This window comes from Anser brachyrhynchus (assembly GCF_964034855.1).
Source record: "Anser brachyrhynchus genome assembly, chromosome: 1".
NCBI lineage: Eukaryota > Metazoa > Chordata > Aves > Anseriformes > Anatidae > Anser > Anser brachyrhynchus.
The window spans coordinates 200,880,243-200,907,945 of record NC_137694.1 but is presented as its reverse complement, the minus strand read 5'-3'; the positions used below and the strand labels follow the sequence as shown (position 1 = coordinate 200,907,945).

Here is a 27,703-nt window from a genome sequence, read left to right as displayed (position 1 = left end):
CAGGAGCACGTCCTGCTACGCTTCCACGTGTTGTAGCATTGTTTTCTTTCTTGCTTGGTCTGTATTTAAGCAAGAGTCAAGAGTTCTCAAATTCTTTCCTCCCAAGTCTTTCGGAACTTAACGCTTACTGAGTGCCTTAAAATATTTGGACGAGAAAGGGCTGTAGAAAAATGCAGAATTACTCAAGCGTTTTAATCAGAATTTATAGTTTGACTTCTGAGGCTAAAACTGCCTAAACAGTGCTTGCAGCTCCCTTTAAGTCAGGGGAAGAAGGGGATTTCACAGGACAGCGGCTCACTTAAGTAAAGAGATTAGAGTTATACCATCACTTTTCCTTCCTTTATGAAACATTAAAAAAATGGAAAAAATAACCAAGGGCTTTATCCAAAACCACCTTTTATTGCCACTTAATGGATTTAAATATTTAACATTCATATAAACAACTCTCTGTGTTTACGTAGTTACTAGCGATTTCACCATAAATGGCAGAAATGGTAGAATCTGCTTTTCCAACTTTTCTGATATTCCTGGATCTGGTGGATCCTGAAGTATTCACTTTGCATATTCTCATCTCATTGCAAAGAAAGAAAAAAAAAAAAAGATTTTTTTTGAGTGAACTATAGTGTTTAATGAAAAAATTATTACACAGTGTAGGCTTTCACAATTAAGCCACATTTTTTTTTTTTTGCAAAATAACATTCCAAGTAAGACTTCTCTCTTTTATTCAAAAAAATAAATATATCCTTTCTGAATCAAAGCATTTCATATGACATTAAGTACAAAGAAGAAATGTACTTCTTTGGAAGTTCTGAAATAGACAGACAAGAGCTCATGGGAGCAACATTTTCCATAACAGTGATAAAAGCTGAAAGCTGATTTTTTTACAAATTTATAGCAGAACAGAATTTCCTTTTATAATATAGAACTTCAAACAGATTTCAGAAAAACACCATTTTAAAAGTCTGAAAGGCACATGAACTGGACCATAAAACGTACTGGCACATTCACTAATACGTTTTATGTTACATTGCTAAAGAGAAACTGTGGAACCCTAACCAAGAGAAAAGACCGAAGACACCACCAAGTTCTTTTGTAAAGTATCAGGAGTGGCAGAGAGTTTCTTTTGGCTCTTGATAAAAGCATTAATACCCCAAAGGTAGAAAGTCTGAAGCGCCGCATCATTCAGTCGTGTTTGGACGAGTTGCTACATAAACAAACACCACAATCAGCAGTACTACGACGGCCAGCGTGGGAAGCACTACGGTGGTGATCTGTTGCCGGGCCTCTTGCATCGCCTGTTTCCTCTCCTTTTTGTCTTTGGAGGTCTCTTTTTTGGGCTTTCCTCTTAGCTGCCTCATTTTCCCCTGAGGATTTTTTGGTTGCCAAAGCGGAGGAGTGAGGGGAGTTGAGCTGCAGAAGACGGGCCAAGGTCTCTCGAAGCAAGGGGCTGAAATATTCTGTCTCCTTCAAACGGCTGGCTGTGCAACAAACTGCAAGAGAAAGGGGAAAAATGCAAGTCTTCTGAGCAAAATCTATATATATAATAGAGTTATTAAAACTATATCCAGCTTCACTTGGTAAAGCTTTTCCCTAACCAGCATCAACTCACTCAGCTTTTCTCGATGAAATTGAATTGCAGCATGTTCGTTCACTTCATCATAGAATCATAGAAACATTAAGGTTGGAAAAGACCTCCAAGGTCATCTGGTCCAACCATCCCCCTAGCACCAATGTCACCACCAAACCATGTCCCTAAGCACCAGGCCCAACCTTTCCTTGAACACCCCCAGGGACGGTGACCCCACCACCTCCCTGGGCAACCCGTCCCAGTGCCTGACTGCTCTTTCTGAGAAGAAATGTCTCCTCATTTCCAACCTAATCCTCCCCTGGCACAACTTGAGGCCATCCCCTCTGGTCCTATCACTAGTTACCTGTGAGAAGAGGCCGACCCCCAGCTCCCCACAGCTTCCTTTCAGGTAGCTGTAGAGAGCAATAAGGTCTCCCCTGAGCCTCCTCTTCTCCAGACCAAACACCCCCAGTTCCCTCAGCCGTTCCTCACAGGACTTGTGCTCCAGGCCCTTCACCAGCTTCGTAGCCCTGCTCTGGACACGCTCCAGGACCTCGATGTCCAGCAACACTTTCCCCAGGATAAACTACAGCAGTTTGTCGTGGTGTGTCCATTCGCCCAGGAGCACTGAACTTGCCCTGTATTAAGCTGGAAACAAAGCCCAGCACCATCCATTTTATCCTCCCAGGCAAACAAGATAACACAGCTAAAGACTTAATGAAAATAATATGAATTAGTCTTGCGTCAACACAGAGCACCAGCTGCCCCATCTTGTAAGAGCAGCAGGCTCCCAACCAAAGGTCTGTGGCTCCCCACAAATCTGCAGAACCAGGAAGGGCAAGCACACAGCCTGTCATAAGGAAAAGCATTAAGCATTTATCATCCACACCTGGTATTTATGGGAATAAAGGGTACTCTAACAGGAAGGAACGTGGGGAAAGAGCTGCTTAATTTACAGAACATAGCCTAAACCATAACGTGACTCAGTGCTGTCGCTCTCATTACAGCTGTCATTTTTCTATGGGAAAAAAAAAACAAACCACACACATCCTAAGTGCTAATCAGCCTGCTGACAAATCGCTGTCTTAGACAAGCAGTCATTAATAAGCTAGTTGCTCTGGAGCATCAACCGCACCGGTTTAGAAAAGCAGAAGGATCTCTCAGGCAGGATTAACAAAAACACCGCACCATGTGAAGCCTTCCTGAAAGAAGGAGCATTAGGAGGTGCTTGTATTCCCGAACCCAAGGGCGCAGGGAAGTTTTTCTCTCCCCCGACACTGCCTGCAGCTGCGTAACTCACTGCCTGGGCTGGGGGAGGGAGAGGGCCCGCCGGCTGGCTCTGTTCCTCCTTGCCATGTCCCCGCTGCCGCCGCTGCATGCAGGCCACTTGTATCTGAGCACAAATTGGGGGTGGAACAGTTACTGCTGCTGTGCAGTTAACTTTCGGTTCAACTGAATAGGAACTGATGGTTTCCCATCGCTCAACATACTGGGAATTAAACTTTTGAAGAAATTAGTGGGCGACTGCAACTGCCTCTTTCTTTTCTCTCTTTTTTTCTATCGCAACATAAACCCGATGTTAGCATGCTGCTGCAGGTGGTGAGCACACGGCAACAAGCAAAGCTGCATCGCGCTCGCAGCTCACCACAGGCACGATTTCTTCTTGATGCGTCATCTTGGTCAACGTTACAAGTTGTCTTACGACTGCCTTAAAAAAAAAAAAAAAGGAAAAAAAAAAGTGGTTTTCACTGAAAGTGAGATTCTTCCTGCTGATGTTATCACTCAACCCTGTTCGTCAGGCTGACGACAGAAGCAAAACCAGACTAAAATGCCCACGTCCAAAACAAGAATCCCCACCTATCCGCTAGGTGCAGCTGCAGAAGGGCTTTCATCCTTTCTTTCATCCCTTCTCCTAACAGCAAGCTGCCTGTTGTGAATCTCATCCAGTCGGTTAGGCTGGCGAGATGTTTCATCGGTTCAGGTACGATGCGGAACAACTCCACCAACCCAAAGCCACGGAAGCGACCAGACTAGCAGAACGATCCTGTGGCGTTGGGAACCCCCCAGCAAACCAGCGGGTCTGTACGTCTGTCTGTCTGTCTGTACGAGGTCCTCCCTGGGTGCCATCCAGAGGAACAAGCCCAGTGTGAAGGACCCATGGGCAGCTGGGGTTGCTCCTTCAGCATCCCATGTGCACGCCTTGCCAGCTTCTTCTGATCTTAAACTCCATAAATTCAACCTGGCCTCCGAGGCAAAGAGTTCCCGTCAGTGTTGATAAAGCATAAAAGGGAAATTTGGGTGGCTGGGGTGATTCTCAAAAGAGGAGACAAAGTTCAAGTCTTAGAAAGTCTTCCTTCCGCCAGCTGCAGCACTAGAGTTGAAATGCAGAACGTATTTAGAGACCAGAAGCAGTCAGTGAACTTCACAGCGAGAAGGCAAATAGGAAAGGGATGGAGCAAATACACCACACCCTGTTCCAGTCTGTTCAATCAAATAGGACTGCCTGATTTCTAAACGTTACCTGTTCCTTTCGTCAAATCTTCATCTCTCTTATTGATTCAGGAGAAAGTCTTTGGTATTGCAACTTCTGCAAACTGTGTTTTGGGGGGAGGCTGTTTTTTTTGTTGTTGTTGTTGTTTTGTTAATCACTTCTCCAACTTATTCTTAGATTTCCTCTGGGGAAAAACAGATCTCTGTTTTTCTCCTCCAGTTTCCATTTTCCTCCTACTCTGGTCACAAGCTTTGTTACCGAACTCTGGAGAAACTACTATGCAAAACAGAGCTTTACATTTATCCCCTGGGATAACTAGAGATGCGTTTCACGTATTTTCATATTGTTTTCTGTCTCTACTGTTAGCGCACGTCAGTGGGTTTCATGTCTGGATTACTCACAAGACCTAAGAAGTGATGGACAGTGAAATCCTTTGGGACTTTCTGTGTACCATAGTAACAAACAGGAGTTGCCATGAAACCAAGCTCTCGAACAATAAGCGTATGCCTTGCTCTACACAGCATCACTTGCTACCCAGACATTAGAAACATCAAGTCTCTTTTGAATATTTCATTGTGAAGCAAAATGATACCAAGTTAATTACATACGCTAGCTAGCATCTGATGGCTTGGAACATAAAGCCTTCCTGCAAATGTCAGCACCACTTGAGTCGCGAGCTGATGCTCTCCAGTTTGGGAATCTGGCATCGATCTTCAAACACGCTTCCAATAGACCGGGCTACTTGGCTTTGCTACCAGCGGAGATGGCCTTGTGCAGAAACCAGCCTACAGTTTTTAGCCAGATGAGCCTCGGGGTTCATCCTACTTAAACCACAGAAGGGAAGCAGCCAGGCTCTGCAAGCTGCTGCCAGGCTCCTGCTGCCTCTAGGAGACCATGTGGTTTCTGCAGGAGAATTCGCCCACAGGAAAGGTCCAGGACATTGTACATGTACGCGCAGGTGTATTCCTGCTGGTGCAGAGCAGTGCTTAAAAACTGATGTTCAGCTGCATAAGACAAAATTTTGTGGCCCGTGTTGTGCAAGCAGAGTAAGGGTGGTCACAGCCGTCCTTATCCACTTCCAGGCCTCTCACTAGCCACACATGGGCTTCACTGGCCACTATTTGTCCCGCTTGCCCACTGGAAAGGCCAAACTTGGACAAGGAGTGGAAGGAGATAATATATCATCAGGATGCCTGTAATTAATAACCTAGTTAGCACTGCCTGTGTCTCAGATCAAGCTGCTCTCAGAAGGGTGATGAGAAAGCAACGGCCTCGGTGTACTCCAGTCTTGTGCAAACTCATTTCCAAGCTCAGTGACCAGCGTACTCACTCTCTGCAGGAGAGCTGGAAACTTGCTTTTTCTCCTCAAACAGAAGCTGTGAGTCTTCTTTCCCCTCCAAGTGCTATCACACGCTGTATGCATCCCCCTGAGGCTGCCTCCCATTTCTAGGAACTGCTTAACCCAGCCCAAGCACCTCCGAGGCTAGAAATGAACACCCAACTGGGTCAGCCACTGCCTTTGCTGGTCAGTGACTCCTTCAGCTGGGACATTTGCAGGAATACCAACAGAAAAGATTAACAGAGTCCAGTAGAAGAGGAACATCTGCGGTCCACAACAGCCTGTCTTTAACTTCACCTTCCTTTTATGAATGGCAAGCAGTGACTGGGTGTAGCTGGTTGGAACATCCATTTCAGAGGCTGCCTCTTCTCTCTGATACTACAGTGCTCCAACTTGACCCTGAAAAACTAAGGTTTCAAGCAGAACAAAACCTGGAAAGTTCAAGCCAGTGAGGACAAACCTAAAAATGTTGTTCTTCAGCATAAGAACAACTCACAACTATCCTGTCCTGGCTCAAAGTCTAGCCAGTGCGATTACTCTCCTCTCTGCCCATCATCCAAACTGCTTTTTACATGTAAAAATGTTCTTCATTCTAATTTCTGGGTTAAATTGCTCTGAACTGGTTTGCAGAGCTAACCTCAAAGCCTAAGAGCACAAATCAGTAGGCTTGCTGAAGTTACTCATACCGATGCTGGAGCATCTGGCAACACCTTAAGGCAACTCAGATGTGGTTAAGCAGGGGCGAGGCTGTAGTAACACCTACGGGGACTGACAGCCTTCAAAACACATCAACAATCTTCCAACCTGAATTTCTGGCAATCCGCTGCCTCCTTTTGTTGTAAAATTAACCCTGGCCATTAGTGATCTGCAGGTAGAAGCTCCTCACACGGCTGCTCCCGGGCGCCAGGAAAGGCAGAGCCGACTCCGGCTGCGCGGGTGCTCGCTGAGTACTGCACTTCTGGATCTCCTCCTACAAGCAACATGCACAAAAGATTTCGTTTATCTGCTCTTAGTGTAATCACACGTCTAGACATCTGAGGAACTTATTATCACTGCTGTTACAGCATGAATGTATTAACCACATTAAGCTGAATAATTTCTCTCCAAATCCAGAATTACAAGCGTTTGTGAGCCACTTCGGATTAACCTGGCCCCAGGATCCTGCTCCCGACACTGTAACAGTTCTGGGACTGAAATCATCTTGAAATTCAAACAAACAACCCAACAAGAATTAATTTTTATCATTTAAATTTTCCCCCAGGGCCACGTATGTTACTGAGCCGTTACAAACAAACAAACAACAGAACAGGAGACCAGGAGGACACGCTGTATTCAAATTGCTTGCCAACGGGAGGGAAAAAGGACACAAGATATGTAAGCAGACAACGCTCTTCGCCTTACTGCAGCGTCAAAAAGCCCCTAAAACCAGTAGTTCCCAGTCACTAGAATACATCAGAACCAAAAGTAAGTCAAGAGGAAGAACCCAAACCCACAAACCTATCGCCTTGTTCCTTTTTTCTGTAACCAGACTTGCAACTTCAGGGCACTGCAGTGCCCTACAGGCTGGAAGAGGAGCAGAGCCCCAAGGATGGAAAGAGGCCACCACCACGAGGAGGTGGCAGCTCCTGACAGAGATGAAGGAAATGTGACACGGGGACTGGCCACCACAGGGTGCCTGTGGCCAGCAACTTGGCAGAAATAACAGCACCACGGTTCCGCCTTCGTTAACGTCTAGCTGCTGCTTAGACCCCACTTTATTTCCTTCCTTTGAAACCACACAGATGATTTATTTATTTTTTTTTAAATGATTGAACTGTGTGCGACGTTGTTATACAAGCCCCAGGTAAAATTTAATAAAAGAAAGGTTTGCTTTAGACTACCCCACAGAGCACAGATTTACTCCACAGCTGATTTCACCTCGAGGTGAAATACCACATTTTGGCCAGGGGATTGGCTTTCCTGCAGCTCTCCGCTCTGGCCATTGCTACGACAGCACCGGCAAGGTCACCAATTTCTAATGTGATTTGGCCAGCTTAAGAGATACAGCTAAATAGGAATTTTAAAATGTATTTCAGCAGGAGCTCAGGACAGATTTCCAAACAGCAACATGTGTGTTCAGAGCTCTGGATGGGGTCTCCAGAGACCTCGGGTCTGCACGCAGCCTCTCCGACCAGCCAGGCCAAGGTCCAGCTCCGCCACTTGTTTTTCTTGTGCTTCGGTTTTCCCAGGTGTAAGAGAAAAGTGAGAACCCTTGCATCTTCCCTTCATTCCTTCAGACGGTCACGACCTGGGTGCCCTGCGGGACTTGCAGAAGAACTCAGACCTGCTAACAGCCAGCTCCTGCAGTCACAAGCCAAAACTGCTCCTGCGTTTTTTGTCCAACACCAGGCACCTCACGCTTCTGCAAACCTGACTCTGAGGGGAGAAAAAAAAAAAGAAAAAAGCACGATTCTAACAGTTTTTATCCAACTGTAGCACTCACTGTCCGGCTATACTCCCACCCACGTCCAAGCACAATCACGCTACTTTTAAAACACTAAGTGTAAAATGATAAGTTTCGAAACCTTTGTTATTTGACGAGCTCCGAAGGAGCAAAATGTTCTATGCAACCCTTTGTGTGGGTGACGGAGATGGAGAGAGCAGAGATCTGTCAATTTGACTGAAACAGCTGAACCCTAAAGAGCGGGCCTGCCCAGAAGATTAACGTAACGCTTTAATCCCCATCACACCCTCCCTCCCTCCTCCCCCAAACTCACTTCCAGCAACACAAAAGCAGCCTCGCGATGAAGCAAATACTTCCAGTTGCAGGACAGTTCCTCCTGGCCCTGACGCGCAGCTCCGGGGGACCATTAACATGGAGAAACAACCATTATGTGCTCAAAAAATAAACTTTTAATTCGTACGAGCTGTCCCCCTACTGAAACAAAGGCAACTGAGTGAGGAAGGAGTGTGGGAAGAGCTCACCGCGACACGGGTAACTTTGGCTCCTGCGCTATCCGATGCTCTGGGTCACCATGCCCACGGCTTCCAGGCAGAAGTTACGTGGCGGAGCTGGCGAGTAGCTGAAGACAATACTTGCAGTGCTAAAATTGAAATCTTCATGTTTCAGTGACGCTACCTGTCATGATTTCGGAGTGCTAAAAATGAGGAAAAGCATTAAGAGAAAAATTTTGCCTCTGTGAAAAATGGATTTTCGCACCACGGCGTGAAGCCGATCCTTAATACCGTAAGAACCTACCTCAGCCTATTTCACTGCAGCAAAGAATTAGGATTAACAAATCAAAACAACCCCCTCTTCGACGGCAAAAGCTTTTAATTACGCACATAACGATATGGAATTATTAAAATGCTGCTTGAAGTCGGTTTAGCATTATTTTTTAGTGAAAGTTGGGGGGTGAGTTTTTTGGTGGTGGTTGTTTTTACTTCTTTTTCTTTTTTTTTGCCAAATTACCGACCTAAATCTGAATTGACCCGTCATTACTGCAACATCACATTTACTGCGAGTGTAGCTTTGAGAGTCTCCAAACTACTCGCAGCATTTGGAAAATGAAAGCCATCACTGAGTACTGCCAGGAAGTCAGGGAGTACAAGGCCGTCAAAACAAAAAGCTGTTTCAATACGATCTTCACAATTCCGAGGACTTGGAGGCAGCGAGGAACCTATATTAGAAACAAAAAGCCGCGGATTTCTGCGTCTGGGAAGGTGTCGTTAAAGAGAGACGAGGTGCTGGTATTTTAGGCACAGACATCCAGTGCAGAGCAATCCAACCTGCCCTGAGTACGGCAAAGACACAGCAGAGAACTGAGTAAAAAATGAAAAGGCGAGTGCTTTTGCTCTCCGAACAGGGGGACAAATAACCAAGATTTTTCCGTGTAGGTAAAGAATCGGTATCAAGACAGTTTCTGCAAGAGGCAGTCCAGTGACGAAGCGGGAATAATATTTACTGAAAACACGACGAAAACAAACATGTAATTTCTGTCTCTGCACGATTTCAGTTCCCAAGGCAGGGCTGGAAGAGAAATTCTGCCATTCCTGCCATTCTCCGCATCCGCAGCCACAGATGATCTTGCACAGAAGGGCAGCAAACCACAACACCTAGCATATGACTCCACATCATGTGTTTGCTCAGCCGTTTTCTTGAAAACTAGCTTTCTCAGCTGTTCCTGACACAAATCTGGCAGACACGAATCATTTATCTTTCCACTGCGTTTACAGAAATTCAAACTGTTCCTAAATAGCTACATTAAATAAACACAATAGCCACCGGTGTTAAATTCCTTCAAATCCATGTGCTGCTTTCCCAGGTTAACTCCAAGCGTTCGGCCTCTGTGCAGCAAAAGGAGTACGGCATGAAAATGGCGTTTTGTTTTCCACTACAACTGCACCAGGGCCAGCAGCCCACCGAGCCCGGGGCTGTCCCGGCTACCTCAGCTCCACAAACTGAGCTGCCGCCCCAGCAGCACTCATCCTCTGAGCCGGTGATGGGAAACTCTACATCCTAAATGGGAAATTCTCATTTTTTTATGTTCCAGCACATGCGTTCTGGTTGGCACTCCTCCGGTCCAAACTACCGGCTTCCCAACAAAGTCACTCCGTGAGACGGCATCGCTGCAAATAGGTTTGAAGCAGATCCTAAAGACACCAGTGAGGCAGAACGCCTGCAAGTCTGAAGGCTGACGTTAGGGTTTTGCAATGCAAACACGGGAGTTGAGGGACTGTCACTGCTTTTCATTATAACTCTGCTGTCATTAAAACTTTGGCACTGAAAATTCAGTCCCGACTAAAGCTTGGCAGGGAAAAAAATCCGTGCCCACAGCAAGAATGGATTGGGGAGCCTAAAACCACAAAAACCCGAAGGCAAGGGATGAGCTTGAGGTGGCAGCAGGGCTGCTGGAACGATGGAGACTGACCAACAGAAGAGGAAAGCTGAAAAACAGCTCCCGAGACACCAGGACAACATCTAGAAACAACATGTGTGCTTCCTGACCACAAGACAATCTGTGAATGCTGGACTCAGATTTCTTGTGAAACAGCCTCCTCGGAAGGCACAAAGGGAAATCTCCCTCTTCTGGCTCAAGTTACGGAACTCTCCACAATAACAGAAGTCAAAACTGATGTGTATCTGGGCTCCTGAAAGCCTCCCGAGCCAGTCCTGCAGGGGAAAACGGACAGCAGTGCCCTGACAATGAAACTTGCCGATTTATGGAGTGTCCTGGAACTGGATGCAGCCGAACAAGGGGTTCTGATCTCAAACTCACCCGCTTCAGGGCTTGTTTGAAGTTCTGGTTTTTCAAGCTTTTCTTGGCACAGCTGGTTTTTCAGTAGGAGGCTGAGGAAAGAGTGCTGGCACTGTGCCTGTCTCTCCCTTCTTGCGCACATGCCAGGGGAGGGCTGCATGACAGGACAGAGGAACTAACACAAGTCAACCCAAATACAGTCGTTGAAGTGAGCGTGTGTGATAGAGGAACCTCTTTCCCATCTCCGCAGGAAAGGAGCCTCCCTCAGCCCCTTGTTTTCCAAGCAGGGCAAGCGTCTCACGGCGTTTTGCTTTGCTGTGGCGTGGCTGAGTTCATTTCCACCTCTGCTGCCTTCTGTGCTCCCTTGTTTGATCCGGGTAATCGAGTTATCAGTGAGTGAAACAAAACCCACCCTGCATTAGAACAGCACCACTGGTGAGGCTGGAACTCCTCTGACAGTCAGAAACCTGCAGTTTCCCCAGACTCCCTTCAAATTACAGCAACGTGCTCAAACATTGCGACAACAGTGCAATCAGGACACCTTTGGGGGGAAGGGAAGGTAAGGACTGAGACTTGCAACACAGGATGGGTGGGGAGTTTTGTCTTCCTATCGGTGCTCTCATTAAAATCTCATTCTGTTTACTTCCCGGCTTAAACCTGAAGCCTTATTGCATTTCACTAAACAATCCCACGTTATAATAAAGCAGCAGGCTCCCCTGCCACGATTGATAGACTCTGCTTGCAATTATTTAAGGAGAAGGCACATAATTACATACAGCTGGATTAGGCTGATCAAATCCCTGTTAGTGTCCGTCAATTTGCACATAATAAGACAGTGTGACATTAATGTAAACTAATTTCAATGCAGAAAGTTTAATTAAGACCTAAAAAAAATAAAAATAAAAAATTAAGAGATGGATGAACAAAAAGTTTTGCACGCTGGAAGCAAAGGGAGTTTCCCAGCAGAGCCATCCCCAGACACAAGCCTGGTTTTGCCTCGGCAGTTCTGCAGCAGTGGCTCTGGCACCACCTTTGGACGTGCCCTCTGCCAGGGCTTTCCATCTGCTCCAGACGCTCAAGACAACTCAAGACAGAAGCAAACGGCGTGGAGCTGCGTGCGTAATGGAAGTCCATTACAAGCAAGCACAGGTAGTCAGAGGAGGGGGCCTCGCAAGTCCCTCTCGGTGCTCAGCAAGCAGCTATTGATTCAACACCAGAATTCAGCCACCAGAAATTACGAGTGATCTTCTAAAGCACTTACCCAGACCAAAACACGATATTCCCTACGTAACAGTATTCATTTGCTCCCTTCACATTTATTCCTTTCCGCTCGGGTTGTTTTTCAAGTGCTCTGCTGTGTTCTCAGTGCTCTCAAAGTCACCGCCGATGCGCCCAGCGCAGCGTCCCGGCTTCGTTCCCCGCTGAGCCAAACTTTCCCAAGGCAGTCCCGTTCCAGAATTGCTAACCACAGCTAAATCATTTCAAGGGGTTAGCGTGGCACACCAGCTGCTTCAGAGGGTGTAGGACCCAAGGAGATCTGCGACACCGTCCTGCAGCACATCTCATCCCCCCCGGGAGCAGCAGGATCCAGCATCTCACACAGGCCAACTCACAGTTCCCAAACATGCGGTCTTATTTTCCCACGCTGCAATTTCCTAGCGTGCTCCCTGCCAAATTAAATCAATTTGAGCATCTCATTAAAGAAAAAAAAAAAAGGCAGGTTTTTATTCATTTTTAATGGCTTCTCTGTCAGCCGAGCCTGCTGCTCTGAGCTGGTTTACTTTCTTAGCTCAGCCACCTCACTGTGGAGACCCTACAGGGTTTCAGTAGCTTTAGAAATGCTGGATGACATATAACCCTCACCAAAGCCTTATCCAAAAAGGCAGCAAACATCCTGAACCAGCCCGTTTCCCAAGCGTGAACGTTTCCCACAGAATTAATTTTGGTCAGCTAGGGGAAAGGGAAACACGGAAAAACTTGAGAAGCGTAAGCTCTAGAAAGGATTACGGTGCAATCTCCTGGAAAATACATTAAAGCTCAATACCATACTAAAACCGTCCAAAAACTTAAGCCCTCCACTGTTCAATCACATCCCTCCAAAGCTCTCAGTCACCCTCTCCTTGGTGGGGACAAATCGCTGCTAGATAACCTCTCCTGCACAAGCCTACCCGTTATTCTAGCTCATGTTCTGGTTTCTTTGGCAGCACAGCTATTTAAGCCACCCTCCTAAGCCAGCTCCTGCGGTAGTTTTTCTGTTCCTTTACAACTCTTCAAAGCATCCTAAAGGCAAATCGAATAAGCACCTCAGTTTGTGTTGCTTTCGATTTATAATACTGCGGGCACCTGCTGCTGCTGAGACCTGAGTAGGCATCTTTCTTTCTTCCTATGGATTGATGCAGATTAATCTCAAGAGTTCCCCATTTTGGAGCAACTTCAAGAAACTCCTCCAAGCTGTTGGGTTTGTGGGTTTTGTTGTTGGGTTTCGGTTTTGTTTTGAGAGTGTTTGTCTTTTTTCTTCTCGTTTTTATCAACATCCAGCTGACCTGCTCTCGAAAATGCAGCTCGCTTTGTTTCCTCGCTCACCTCGGCCACGTTTGGTAGGCTAACTTCTGGTTAAATGCAAGGGCAGGCATTCAGCAAGCAAATCACTTCAGGTTTTCCCCTGAACCTGCAACAATTTACATCTGTAGGGCCCGTGGGCGGTTTGGGAACGGTGGGTGTGCAGGGAATGGCTGTTGGAAGGAGCCTGCTCACCACCCTGCAGACACAGGGCTTGGATCCCGTGTAATCGGACCTCTCAAATCAGAGATATATTAGTTTCCCGTCTCCTCAAAGCACCCGTGACCACCAAGAGGCAGCTCAGGCTCTGCAGGGCAGGGTTAAGCCCCGGGTCTGACCTTTCAGAGGGAGCCCCAGCCCCAGGTGCCTCTGCTGGGTCAGCTTCCGCTGCTTCCAAACAGCGCGCGGAAGAAAAAGCTGTAAGGAAATTAAATAAAAGATGTGGATGGGCTCCAGGTCATTAAAGAGGGACATCAGTTATCGTTCTCATCTCCGCACCGTGGATTTTCCCGGGGCAGCTGTCCTGTGAGGTCTGGAATTCTCCTCCAGCTCCCGCCGATGCGTTTAGGGGCGGTGTTGCAGGCTCCTCCGCAGCCTGCCAAGTGGTCTCGCAGACAAATTCACAGGACAGCCCGAGGAAAATTTCATCCCAGGAGTGACTCTCTGTGCCTCAGATCCTCCTCCAGAGGGATGCTGTGCTACTTGCCTCTCTGCAGTATTTAATGTGGGCCTCAGAGGGGAAGGATTTTAAGCACTCCCTTTAAAAAACGTGCAGCTTTCTCAACCAAAAAATTAAAATAAAAAAAATCTTGTTGCTGTTTTTAATCATCCCAATCTTGCAAAGATTGCTGTTAGCTTAGAAAGCCACACAAAAATGTGTAAAGTGAAGTTTTCAAAACTTTTTTTTACTGCATTTCTTGAAAAATTAAGCAAATAAAAAGGCTCAGAGATGCAATAAAACACCTCTGTAAAGTACTCAGTGTGGCGCTCTCCTTCTCGTTCTTACTTCTTAACCATACAAACTCAGTATAACCATTATCTCAGGAATCCACAGATTTTTAACTCTGTACCACCGCGAAAGAGATAACACAGACTTCCTCAAAAACTAAATGAGGCACGGGGACCTTGCGGGTCATTTAAGAGGCACTGTTATATATTTTTCAGCCTCTCCCTGCAGCTTCCAAATTACTGTCCCCAAACTCCTGTAACCTTCCCGTGTTCTCATCCCCTTCCACAGTCACTTCTTACCACGCGGGGAGGTTTGGAAGTTTTGCACCAGCTACATTCAGGAAATCAGCTATAAACGGGCATGCTGCAGATCCTCCACAATTCCAGGCTGATAGCTAATCACGGTTTTTAGCCTTTCAAGCAAATAGGACAACTTAAAATGGCAAACATTGCTCTATCAGCCCATCCATAAATTAGGAGTGACAATAGCAGATTATTACTCATTCACTCAGTGTTTGTTTGGCCCTGAGAGAACTGGCTTTATTCCAGGAGCTGGCAAACATTGGTTAATATACATGTAAATGTTTTATTTCTCTCAGAGTAGGCAATTTCACGAAATGAAATACCAAATTAAAGACGACCTTAGTTTTTTCTGCTGATGCCTGCCTCGGATGCAGCGCCGCTGAAAGCCTTTGCAAGCGTTTTCACACCAAGTCACCAGGGGAAAAGCCACCTTTTCTTTTGAGAGTGAGGCAGTTTCACTGTGGAAACATGAAAGCTTTTATATAAATATTAATCACCTCAGTTCTCCTTGAGGTAAGTGGATGGAGACCGGCTTGTGTGAGGTTCCAGGGCTGACTTGATACGTACTGAACTGTCTTCGCAAACTGCTCCACACAGGCTGGTCCTCAAGGTAAAAGCTGTGCTGCCTTGGTACGAGAGCTGCAGTGCCAAAAGTAGATTCAGAGGCCCCAAAATTTAATATGAGGGCACTTCAAAATAGCACTTCTCAGCTCCTAAGAGTGAAGATGGGACATTTTGTCATTTGAATTTCCAGTAACACGGAAAAGGAAAACGTGATTTCCCTCAAACAAACTAATCTGAACCAGGAGGAAGAAGAGAGACTGAGAAAAGTGATGGATGTTCGGCACGGAGATAAATAAACCATTCATCTGGTCGGAGAACCAGGCAGTGGTTTAGCAGGGCTTCTTGCTAACCACCAACCCAGCACCCAAATGTGCTAAATTAAGCCAAGGGAATACACCAGCTTTCAAACAACTGGAGATGGTAGCAACAAGTCAGCATTGCTCACAAACCTCTGGACAGAACGGACACGGTATTCACGTCTTTCAGCAGAGCAAGCTTAGAACGAAGCACAAACTAACTTAGCACTGGCAAAGCTCACAGTAACGTGATGGAACTCAAGAGTTAAAAAGTGTACAGCACTTAACCAAAAAAGAATCAAGGCAGTCCCTGTTCCTCTCCTTCAAGTGGAAGACAGAAGATAAACACCGATGGGAAGCAACAACTACCAAGAGAAGATACTTTCAAAAGATACAGGGCTATGCACGTGTGGGAAGAACTGAAGATGAAGGAAGCAAAACGAGTTCATTTCCAGTCTGGCAGCTTGTCTCAGTTGGTACCCACAGGTTTCAGGCAGGTCTCTCCCTGGACACAAGCATCTGCGTATCCCAAGTGGGCTGCAGATCCCTGGCTGAGGGAGGCAGGTACAGCTGACATTAGAATTACTCTTCTTGATACTCTCCATTTTAATAGAAAAACAACTTACACTTTACAGGCTATTTCATTAACTAAAGCTACTTCTGAACTAGAATTTTGGGAAGTAAACACAAGAACTACGGATTTGTTTTAAGCTGCAGAAAGTCACAGAGACGATCACAGCTGCAGCAAGCACACCGTCTACTGTTTGACACCGCTCTGCTTTGAACCTTGGACCTCACGCTGCACTTTTCCGTGCTGCTCTCACCCAAAGCACGCTCTCCCTCCTCTCGAATGGCGCTGCTTACCCGACACTTCTGGAAGCTCTCACAAGGATATCTGCTGAATGGAAGGGCAACACAACAGAACAAGGCAGTGCCGGGTTCAGCTCCGTAGAGGATTTTAAAATTTATTACAGGGTATCACTTTGGCACTCGACGTGGCTGAAACGAATGCCCTCACCTCTCTATACGAGGCGACAGCACTGTTACCAGCCGAGCCGCCGGTTGGATTCCCTGCTAACCACGTTGGACAGCGATTTTAACTCATCTGGAGGGCAGACGGCTAATCGGATTTCTGAACGGGCTTCTCTCGCTTTCACCGGGGCTGATGCATGCAGCATATAGGATTCGGAAACAGATTTTCCCCCAGATAGCTCATACAATTCTGCTGCAGCATTCCATTATCATCTCGGCTTATGCTTACGTAAACAGCGCATGGAAAGGCAGCAGTCAGGTGAACGGTCACAAAGAGGTTAATCATTACATTCAAGCTTTGCCAGGGCAGCAGCAGAGCTGACCTCTTGAATAAATTGAGCTTGGATAAGGCAGCATCGACTTTCCTAAAGAGGTTTCATTACTTAACTCCAGGCTTGTGATTTCTTGTGACAGGACAAAGTTAAGAGTTAATCCAAATTTACTATTTCTTTTCTATCCAAACAGAAACCAAGTCAATTAAAATGCAGAGACTACCATAGACCTCCCTCCCTTTCGGTGTTCTCCCCCCTCTGAGAGAAACTAAACTTCACAGGACTTCAAACCTCATGGAAAAAGTGAAAAAAATAAAAAATAAAAAAAAAGCTCATCTTTATTCTACAAGCCTTTCTTCCAGCACTGAAAACCCAATGCATATTTTCTGCCAACTACTTTTATCTCTGCATTGTTCTTAACACTTTCCTAGAAAGGAGATTCTTCAGCACACAAGTGAATATCGTTAATTTGGTGAGGGGACAGAGACTGTTTGGAGCCTAGCCGGTTAAAAGAAACGAGGTAGGAATGCAGATGCATTATATGACCTCCAAATCTTTCTGACACATTTTCTGCTTGACAAATCGGAGCTTCCTATATTCTTTTTTTCAAAGATAGTTACATCAGAACCAAACAGCTGGCCATTACAAGCTATTCCATTCAACAGAAGAGTTGCTTCTTTACCTCCTTCGAGTACGATAAGAATCCTCCATAAAAGCAAAGTCATCTCTTTCTGATTTCTCGCAGGTGCCCTAAAATGCTTACTGAACCACAGCAAGCGCATCCATGACAAACAGGGTGTCTAAAAGACTTGGGGGTTTCCTAACTTTCTGAAATTACCTTTCTGACTCACTCACATCTCTGGGAACATGAAACTTAGGTTAGGTAAGGTCTAAGAAAAAGCAAGCAAGATTATAGAGAACAGGTTAAAAAGAAAAAACAATCACTAATCTTTGAGGGGAAAAGATATCATTTCTAACTCGCCTATCGTAAAAGCCTTGCCTCTTTCACAGTTAAGCAAAGTTTCCCCAAAGCAGCTATCACCGATTGCATTCGCTTGGAATTTTTATATAAACAAGTCTTGGAATATGAAATGCAAAGTTAAAGTCAAAAAAGGATCTCAGATCACAGGATGTATACATCCCAGCACCTTGTCTGCATCTCTTCAGAAAGCAAGAACAAAAAAATAATTGAACATGAAAGAGAAATAAAAGTAGACATGAATTGAAACCTGAAAAGCTTTTTGCTTAAGGTCCCTAATGTCTAAGAATTTATTAAGAGATGATGTTAGAGCACCTGAATTTCAGAGAATTACTTCGGAGATGGCTCCCATTGCAGCTTTTTCTGCTGGAATATTTTACCCTGGCTGCCAGCCAAATCTTCGCTATGCTGATGCCAAATAAATGATACCCAATTTCAACGACAGATGCTGTTGTGTTGACACATAATTGATACATTTATATTCAGGGCTCCCTGGAATTCTGTAACAGCAACACTTTATTCACAAGAAATATTACCGGCAGCAGAATTCAGAGGGACTGGCACATAGCTGATGCTGCTACGCTCCTGGTAGCGTGAGGCTGGAGGGAGGAGATCTTTAACTACCCAGGGTGGTGAGGACCTGTGGAGACCACGAAGCTCCTTGGGCGGTGGAAGATGAGAAGGGCCCAGCAGCCAGAGAGAAGTGGCTCAGCCAGAAACCAGCGTGCTCGTAAAAATAGGAAACCTGAAAGTTTTCAGCACAAGTTGCATATCCCTTTCCTGCAGAGCCTGTAACTGCGTAGGAGATGGAAGTCATAGAAACGCCACAGCACTCAAGTAACAGCTATGGCCATACCCTCCTCGCCTTGACTTCCTTGGTTTCCCAGGCAGGAAACAGATTAGCAGCCTTTAAAAATATATTCGGAAAAGGTATGTTCCAAAGGAAACATCATACACCCCCCACCTTGCGTGTTCACTCTCCCATAGATGACTTGAAAGAAACTTCCATAAATAATATTTATTTTGGAAAGCAACTGTATCTCCCCAAGACTAACAAAACTTCAGTCTTTACTGAAATTATTACTTGAAAAAAAGTAGGCGACAATACAATTCATGCCTACAACCTAACTTCTCTTTATTTTTGGTAACGCAGCATCGTATTTTCACACGACAAATGAAAACATTCACAGAATGAAGATATTCAGCGAAAAATGCATCCCCATTCCATTCCCAAAGAAAACAACCCTGCAACAACTAAAATTTGGCACAAAAGACAGCAGCAAATAAACAGCAGAGAGCAAAATTTCCTGTCATTTATCTAGCTAGCATATGTGGTTCAGCAAACATGCAATGTGGAATATCCTGCCATGATGCCTCTTTTTAATTAAAATAAGGTTAAGCTTAAAAATACTTTTGAATCACATTTTATGGGGATTATCAAATGCATTTGAAGCTTACAGATGAACAGGAATCACCACCTAGAAATCTCTTCAGCCCCCGGAAAACACATTTTGTTGGCTGTTTCTTAAACTGTATTTTAGAAGATTGAGCACAGCCCAGAAAGCTTCTGCTGCTTGTAGGGCCTTATCTAGCTCTCTGATTTCATCCTCAGTCAACTTTCTCCTTACAGCACATGAAACAGGGACTGGAAATACTGATGGTAATTCTTCAGACTCTGCACACTGCAGCTCTTCCTCTTAATTCTTCCTCTCCTGCTCTCCTGTGCTTCTGAGGGCTGCTAAGGCCAAAACCTGTCAGAAGACCTCTTCGTGCTGAATTTCTCCTTCACGATCGCGTGGCACAGAGCAAAGATAAAGTTATACAGAGAAAAACACACATTTATCGTCAAAGCACACACCTTTCTCTCAATAAATAAATAATTTATTTTTAAATGTCATTTAGCTCAGCAACACAGGATTTGTAAAATATCCAGGACTGTATCCTTGCAAAACCACAAAGTGATTGAAAAGGGCAAAGTGCATGAAGTAGAAAAGCTTTAGGGGCCACCGGGTTCTTTTTACTGATGCAAGAGAGGCATTGGAAAACCAATCTTTGCCAAGAAAACGCATCCAGGCATTAAAAATGTATGCATCAAGTGCATGGGTACCTACCCATTGGCAGCTGGGCACCTCAGGAGCAAGAACAGCGGATGAGGAAGGGACACAAACACCACCTAGCAGCTTCCCAAACTTACCAGCCGTGAGGAACGTCTGGTCCCAAATTTCCTCTCTCCCGTTCAGAGAAGATCCAAAGCAAACCAGCTCCAGTTCAAAAGCTGCAGCAGTTCGTTAGAGAGGTGCTGTGCCTAAGCTAAAAAGGCCAGTCTCTCAGCGCTTTTTAAATTGAGCACCGAAATAACAAAGCTAGGTGGCTTACAGACAAGATCCAACTCCTATCTAATTATTTAGGAGCGTAGACAGAAGTGGAGGTCCGTCTGCAAGGCACTGTAGAGCTACATGCTGTCGGTGTTGGAAGGGGGATAATTAGCCCGGGAGGAACTTCATGTTAATAAATACAGACCGACTTGAATATTTCAGCCCGTGACTGAATTTCCTGCAAAGATTTATTCCTACAGGTTTCTTTGGGTGCTTGAAACAACCCCTGCTCCCCCTTAAACACGCAATAAATGTAATACCGCTCTTTAAAACCAAAAAAAAAAAAAAAAAAAAACACCATTTTCAATAGCAATAACCCATCCTGTTATTAACAAGGGCAAGGGTCCAAAAAGTCAAATGGGTTCTCACTCCAACTGCTACTGCTGGCTTCTGCGTTTTACTCTGGACACAGAACAGAGAGGTCTCACTTTCTGATTCTCCCACTCAGGAAGGCAGTTCTACAGCTGGAAGACATGGACAAAAAATAAAATGCTTGTATTCAAATCTTTCTGTCCCTTTTCCCCAACTTAAGTCATTAAGGGAGAAAAAAAGGCAGAAGTGTTTCTGCTAGAAGGTACCATATGAGTTAACATGCTAAATAAACTAGCAACAGAAAAAAGAGTAAGCCAGTTCCAATTTTTAAACATATAAAACGCTTAGAAGTAGTTCAAGGCAATCAGATTTCAGGGCAAATCTTACTTTTACAGACAGTGTTTTCTATCCTGTCAAATGTTTCTCTTACCACTCTGGGAAAGATTTGAACAATGGAGGGAAGCTGGCTAAGGCTTGGTGTGCAGACTGAAATAATCTCAGTTCTGCATCCAGGCTCCTGAGAAGCAGCCCCAAACCGAGATGTTTAGGCAAGATGTTGACCTGCACCCCCTTCCTCCAGGCTAAGGCCCTTCCGCACAAATAACTCCACGCCTTCAAACACACCTCACAGATCATAACACTGCAGCTACAGGCCACTCCTTTAAAGTGTCAGTTCAGTAAACCTGTTTTTGTAGCGCTATGCAGCATCACCACCTAACCCCCTCCAGCCATTTAAGATCTGCAGTTTCTGTCCTAAACTACCCTGAAGTTTAGCAACGTGCTTTCCCACTGCTAGGGAAGTGGCACTGCAGTGCCAGGTCGGGGGGGGGGGGTGTGGAGAGACCCGGTACAGTAAGTGCAAAGGTCTCTAGGCAGACCTAAGGTCATAAAAATGACCAACTACACGTGTATTCCCCGAGCCTTTTTGTGGCACAGCTGGGGGATAAGAGCCGTACTTAATACTGGCACGAGTAAGATCTAAGAAGAGTCTCTGGGATCTTCAGCGTTCTTTGTATGGCAAGAGCCATGCACCAAGCTATGTTTGATGGTGCCCTTTTATACCTAAAAGCTGCATCCCGCAGCTTCATCTGAACCTTTCCTTATTTCTGTCATCCTTTTACTTGGGTGGCAAAACCAAGCACAAAGTCTTTCATGACACAAAGCCGCTACACAAAGCGAAAGATGCTACAGCCATCTAACGACTAGTAGGCAGACAAGCTAGGAAATTAACTTTTTTTTAGAGACAAAGAGCTTCAGTGAGTTTTAATAACGCATTTGTACAGCACGCCTCCTCTCCAGGCCTGATACGAAGCACCGTATCATGGTCAGAGAACTGCTCTCTGAGTATACAAAGCCAAGGTGTCAAAAAAAAAAAAAAAAAGGCATACGGTGAAAAGGCAGTGAGACCAATTTATAAATAGAAAGCAGTCTGAGAACAAGATGAATACACCCTGAGGTTTGGTACATCCAAGGCATGATTATCTAATACCTGTAACACGGTACAAAGGCCCACATCAAGATGGGCTGAACACAAGGGTTTTATAGGTAGCAATACAAGGCTCAAGGAGCCTTATTAAAGGCCCTTAGACCTTATCAGAGAGCCTTACTGAAGGCAGGTGCTACCTAGAGTGTTAAAGCCCACCCTAACCTGCTTAATTTTTTCCCCCAATTATACCATCCTGCAGCCATAGCTCTTCAGCTCTTTACCCACAGTATATTTGCACCCTTAATACTTTTTTAAGAGCTTTAAGGGTTTTAAAGGTCTTATTTTTAAGGGTCCATCAATATTTTTAAGGGTCCACCTCTTAAGAGTCTTGTTTTTAAGGGTCTTATTTTTTTTAAGAGCTTTCTAAGGGTTTGCTAGTGCCAATTCCAAGGGGTGCCCACGTAAGCAAATCCAATGCCCCAGCATTCTGCACTCCTCCACGCCACCAGCTCACTTCAGCCTGGAGAAGTCACTCGTGCCTGCAGCAGGGCCGGCCACATTTCTGCTCTTCATGTGACAAAGGCGCAAACACATCGGTTTAGGCAGAAGCAGCTTTTGCACTGATGTTGCTCTTTATTTTCCACTCTTTTTGTGAAATACTGAGACAATTTCTGAGCAAAGCCTTTGGGGAAAGAGCTCTACTCAAAATCACTAGTCCTCTGTCTAGCACAATGAGAGCAGAGAATGCAAATTAGTTTCAATAAAAGCAGCTGGCAATCAATACAAAAGGGCTGGTCTCCAAAAGTAAAACTGGTTCCTCTAAGGATGAGAGTTAAAAGGGGAAAAATATAAGAAGATGAAAGTAAAGGAAGAACCAATGTAAACAACATTGTGGGAGGGAGACACAGAGGGAGGGGAAAAAAAATCTAACTATACGACTAAAAATATTAGACAAAGTGACAAAAAACAGCTGGGGGTAAAAAGGGAAGAAATACAGAGATAACTGGAGTGCAAAGAAAAGGATCATTAGAAAAAGTCTAATGGCAAACATGTGCAATCCAAACAGGAGATAAAATGAAAATTGTGAAAGGGAGCAGAGAAGAGGCTAGCTGGCACTAGGGCTTAAGGCAACAGTCACGGGTTCATGTTCCAGCCCGGCTCCCAGGCACTGATGAGTCTGATAATGAGTTTCAGCATTTCTTCCACTGCATGCCTGGCCACTTCACAAAACCTTGGGCTTTCGTCTCCTCACCTTCTGCCATAATTTTCTAGCAGCCAATACCCACCTGAGTGGGCCAGAGCCCGCCCACTCTAACCTGCATGCAGAGCCCTTTTTTAAACCCCTTCACCTCAGAAAGTCCACAGGCAGCCGTGAAGGACGGAGAAAAGCCCAGCATTATCATTACCACCTGTTTAAAGAAAAGAAGAGTTCCTCAAGATTGACACTTTCACTGAGTCTCCCTATTATTTTGTCCAATTTTTATAAGCCGGTTAGAGAAGGAATACATTATGGTCACAGAAGCCTTCCCTTGCAGCTATTATAGTGAGTGCTTGATATAAAGGCAAAAATAAAGGTATTTTTGGCACTGTTAGCTACCTCTACTCAAGAGAAACGAAAAAAAATGAGCTTCTCGCATATTGCAAGGCAGTGTCACAAATCACTCTCAGTCTTCCATGTATACACCTAGTCCTGGTTTCACGAACCATTTGGTTTTAGCAGAGAACTAAAGCCACTCATTATCTTGCACGTCTTTAATATTGCAAATTAGCAACAAGAAAAAGGTTACTTTGCTTGAAAGACTTTCAGCCCCTAGGAGTATCACTAGTTAACTACACAGAACTCCTTTGACCCCAATAAAGGTCACACAATAATTACACAGGGCAGACAGCGGTGTCTTCTGCACTCACACGGAACTGCAGGGAACATCCTATCAGTGCAGAGTATTTATTTAGATTAGGTTTTGACCAGAATACTGATGGACCAGGCAGAGAAGTTTCTGCCAAGTTGCTAATATACTTAAAATTATGCTTAGCCCTTCAGAACTTTAACACAGAACAATTCAATCGGAGCATGCCCTATGCTTTGAGAAATTCTCCAAGATTTCTAATGATAACAAGTGGCCAGAAACTTCCAGTCACATTGACATCTAAAAGCACAGAGCTCACCTTTTAAAGGGAGAAAGAAGCGACCAACTTCTTTGCAACTAAAAACACTGTACAAGAAATCAAACAAAGCAGGATGAAGAAGAATAAAAAACCCTGAGACCAAACCAGGGGTAGGGCAAAAGACAACAAAGAGAATATTATCACACATTCTCATCCCCTCAAGATACACGTGTGCCTAAAGGGCTCACAAATATCCAGTCTCTGGCTGTCTGCCACATCCAGTGTGCAGAGCCTCCTTCCTCTATTGCCTACAGCAATTATTTCAGGCTTTCTCTTAACAAGTAAAATTCTCTCTTACAAAGAAAAAACAAAAAGTAGGGGTGGAGGCCTGCGCTGTTGCTGAGGTTTACACCGACAGCCTCTGGGACTGCCACTACTGCTAAGACAATGCCAGGATTTTAACAGCACCTTTCCCTAAGGTAGCAGCACTTAAGACCTTTATACACTGGAAGAGATGCCCTTCCACATTAGCGTGGCCTATTAGCCACAAACAGGATTAAGAGCTCAGCAAATCCTCACAGAGCTCACATCTGTCAACATAACTCCTTCCCATATGGGCTGAAAGGAAGGTAACTTCTCAGCTTTACTGAGCACTTACAAGAAAGCTGATATTGCAATGGTTATTAAAAAAAATAATAATAGTTGGGGGGTGAGGTGGGGGGATGGACACAGGAAATCACGATCAGGGAGGCCCCTCAGGATGCCTTATTTTGTGATAAAAAATGTCATCTGGTTAAAGAACTTGTGGTCTTACAGGGCAGCCCTGCTGTTGCCTTGGTGGCCCTGTACAGCAATTAACATCAGGAGACCTCCTGAGAAGACAACAACCAAGATCTCTTTGCCAGATACTACAGAAACCTTTCCATGCTGTCAGAAATCAAACTATTATCACAAAAAAATAGAGCAGCTCAGATCTGCACGCAACACAAATTGCTATGGGGACAACAGGACATCAATGAATCCACAGATACTTCTTGCAGTGCATGGAGAGTCTTGCAGGGAGACAGACAGATCATTTTGCTCCGGAGCACAGAGACCTTATAGCTGAATCAAGAAATGCCAGATCCATTCTCGAAGAGCTCAGACTCTTTGGGAGTAGCTGGGACACACAGCTGTAAGAGTAAAAAAGCAAACCCAGCCAATTCAGCAGAGAGAATTCGTGCTCAGTTCTCTCAAGCCCTGATACCACTGTGAAAGATAAATTAATCTTCCTTTAAGTGCAGTCCCCATGACAGCACTGCTACCTGCTGAACCAGGGCAGGTCTCCTGCGACTCTTCGTGGAGAGAACTCTCCCTTTTCAGCTTCTCTACAGCACTGCTTCTAGGTAATGCACACAGCACCAGGCCAAGTCTTGTTGGGCTTCGAAGTAACACGCAAGGGAGAAAGACCAGGGAGAAGGAAAATTTGCAACAAAAATTAACAAATAAACTGTTACCTTACGCATTGAGTGCCATAGCCAAAAGATTTACTGTGTAGTCTATCGACCATCCCGTGAGATAGCTCATACCACCTAATTAGCATGTATATTGTATAGATATGCAAAAGCACTTTACTGCCTATTTAATGCATGGAAAAACATGATTAGTTTAAGTATATATATATTATTTTGCTAGCATACTGATAAGGCAGTGACCAGGAGATCGTCTACTCTCTCACCTGTTGCTGTGCACACCTCCAAACGAGCAGTCAGGAATGTGACTGAGGGCAGCTGCCTCACACAGCGCAACCTCCGCTCAAGCCCAGTGCTCTGGGATCACCTCACAGCCCAGGTGCTCTTCCACAGACACGCTGCCACTGCTAAGATCTTGTCTCAGGCAAGTCAGTCACAGAGTCACAGAATGGCTGAGGTTGGAAGGGACCTCTGGAGATCCCCCAGTCCAACCCCTGCCGAGCAGGATCACCTAGAGCACACTGCACAGGATGGCATCCGGGCAGGTTTTGGGTATCTCCAGAGGAGGAGGCTCCACAACCTCTCTGGGCACCCTGTGCCATTGCTCTGTCACCCTCACAGTAAAGAAGTGCCCCCTCATATTAAGCCAGAACCTCCCATGCTTCAGTTTGTGCCCATTACCTCTCACCCTCTCGTGGGGCAAAACAGGGACAGTCCTGTTGGCCTGCAAGCACTGGTCACACCCCAGGAGGGTGTTCTGCTAAGGACTCCCTAGAAACAGGGCTTTCCGACAGCCACTCTGGCAGCCTCTGAAGATGCCCAGAGCTCTGTAAACGGCTCATTTTTACCTCTGTATGTATCAGTGCTGTCCATGCTCTTCTATATCACTCTGCATTTGCAGTCAACAGCTTCGCCAAAACCCTCTTGAGGAGCAGAAGATAACAGTTGTGCGAGTCCCTGCTGGAAAGAGCACTAAAGAAACAGGTAGTTCCTAGAATTCCCTACATTATAAAGGGTATTTGACAACCACACTCCAAATCCCTGTTGGTAAACGTCCCTTTTACATTTCCTGCACATCATGAGGGAAAGTTAAAACTAAAATTGCTATAACAACGAGCTGTTCATTTATCTGACAAAGATGAGCGAAATTTCTAACTACAAAGCTTAAGAACAGTCTAAAACCTGCTTTCTTCTTAACTTCAGTCTAGGAGGTCTGCGTGGTATAAATAGGCCACTAAAGACAGTTAAAAGAGAGAGAAAAAGTTATTAAAAATGCACTAATTAGAAACTTTTTTTTTTTAATAGGGTGTCAGGGAATTTCTGCAAGACTTTTGTTTTATTTAAAGGAGACAATTTCAACAGACCTAAAAATAACACACAATCAGGTTTTCCAAATTGAGAGGATCACGAAAATCCCCAGGAGGCCCCAACACAGCCGGGCACCGCTCGAGCCCACAAAAACCTGACACAAATTTGGGGCAGGACCACGGAATGTAAATCTCCATAACATGACAACATTTATTTTCCCTACCGTCTTAAAAGGTGTGAAGCATAACGGCTTTAGAAACATAGCGGAAAGTAAATTATTTTTTAAGGTACCCAACTGTACAGAGAACCGAAAAAAGCTACAAATTGAACTCACGGCAGCACACGGCAGGGACAACACACGAACAAATGAATTCACTGCGCTTAAGAAAGAGGTAAAAGCAGCATATTTGCATTCAGAACGGATTATCTTATTTTTCTTTCCCCTGGGTCACCTTTTAATGCTTTCCTGAGCTTACTTCCCCCTCGGTCGGCTGCTTAAACAGAAGTCTCGGTCCTTCCTCACACACGATCGTCCTCGCGACCGAGGAAGCGAAATTAAAGAAATAGACGCCAGATGAAGAAGTTTCGAGCCTTTTGAGGAGATTTTTTTCCTCATTTCCAAGAGTTATTTTCCTCACGGATCCCCCCTGCAGGGTCGCCGTTCAACACCGGCGGGGCCGGGCCGCCCCCGGCGCCTCACAGCCGGGTCCCTCCTTCCCGGGGCCGGCTCCCTGCTTCCCCTCACTTCAAAACTTTCCGCTTTTAACCACCCTGGAGCACTCGGAGCCCCCCTGGAAGTCCTCGGGAAGCCGGCCGGCCCGGAGCCCCTCAGCTCGGCGACTCCCCCCGGGGGGAGGACCGGAGCGGGCTCCCGGAGCCCCGACCTCTCCCCCCTCAGCGCTCCCTTCCCTTCCCTCCCCTCCTCCCCGGGACAGCCGCGAGTCCTTACTCTGAGCTGCGCCCTCCTGAGAGCAGGGACGGGCGGCCAGAGAGGGGCAGAGTCCGGGCTCCCCGCCGCAACTTCCCCGCTCCGCCACACGTGGGGCTGAGTGAGGCGCGGGGCTGGCGCCGCTCGGCGCAGAGGACGTGGCAGCTCCCTCCTCCTCCTCCTCCTCCTCCTCCTCCTCCCCTCCCTCCC

At 45.6% G+C, this 27,703-nt stretch overlaps 1 protein-coding gene across 3 annotated transcripts; it reads right to left on the bottom strand.

Annotated features, from left to right (window-relative positions):
- Positions 1-376: 376 nt before the first annotated feature.
- On the bottom strand, positions 377-27,703 carry SMCO4 (single-pass membrane protein with coiled-coil domains 4). Of its 3 annotated transcripts, XM_080604038.1 has the most exons (7): positions 8,636-11,152; positions 8,362-8,534; positions 7,542-7,812; positions 6,202-6,367; positions 3,213-3,275; positions 3,058-3,124; positions 377-1,490 (listed from the first exon to the last, which is right to left on the bottom strand). In XM_080604038.1, exons 4-7 carry the CDS (start codon positions 6,253-6,255, stop codon positions 1,183-1,185), a joined length of 492 nt encoding a protein of 163 aa, XP_080460164.1. In that variant the 5' UTR covers positions 6,256-6,367; positions 7,542-7,812; positions 8,362-8,534; positions 8,636-11,152; the 3' UTR covers positions 377-1,182. The 3 variants fall into 3 exon arrangements, with proteins under 3 accessions (XP_080460164.1, XP_080460165.1, XP_080460166.1); XM_080604039.1 differs by lacking the exons at positions 7,542-7,812; positions 8,362-8,534; positions 8,636-11,152 and adding an exon at positions 27,515-27,703; XM_080604040.1 differs by lacking the exons at positions 3,058-3,124; positions 3,213-3,275; positions 6,202-6,367; ... (1 more) ...; positions 8,362-8,534; positions 8,636-11,152 and adding an exon at positions 27,515-27,688.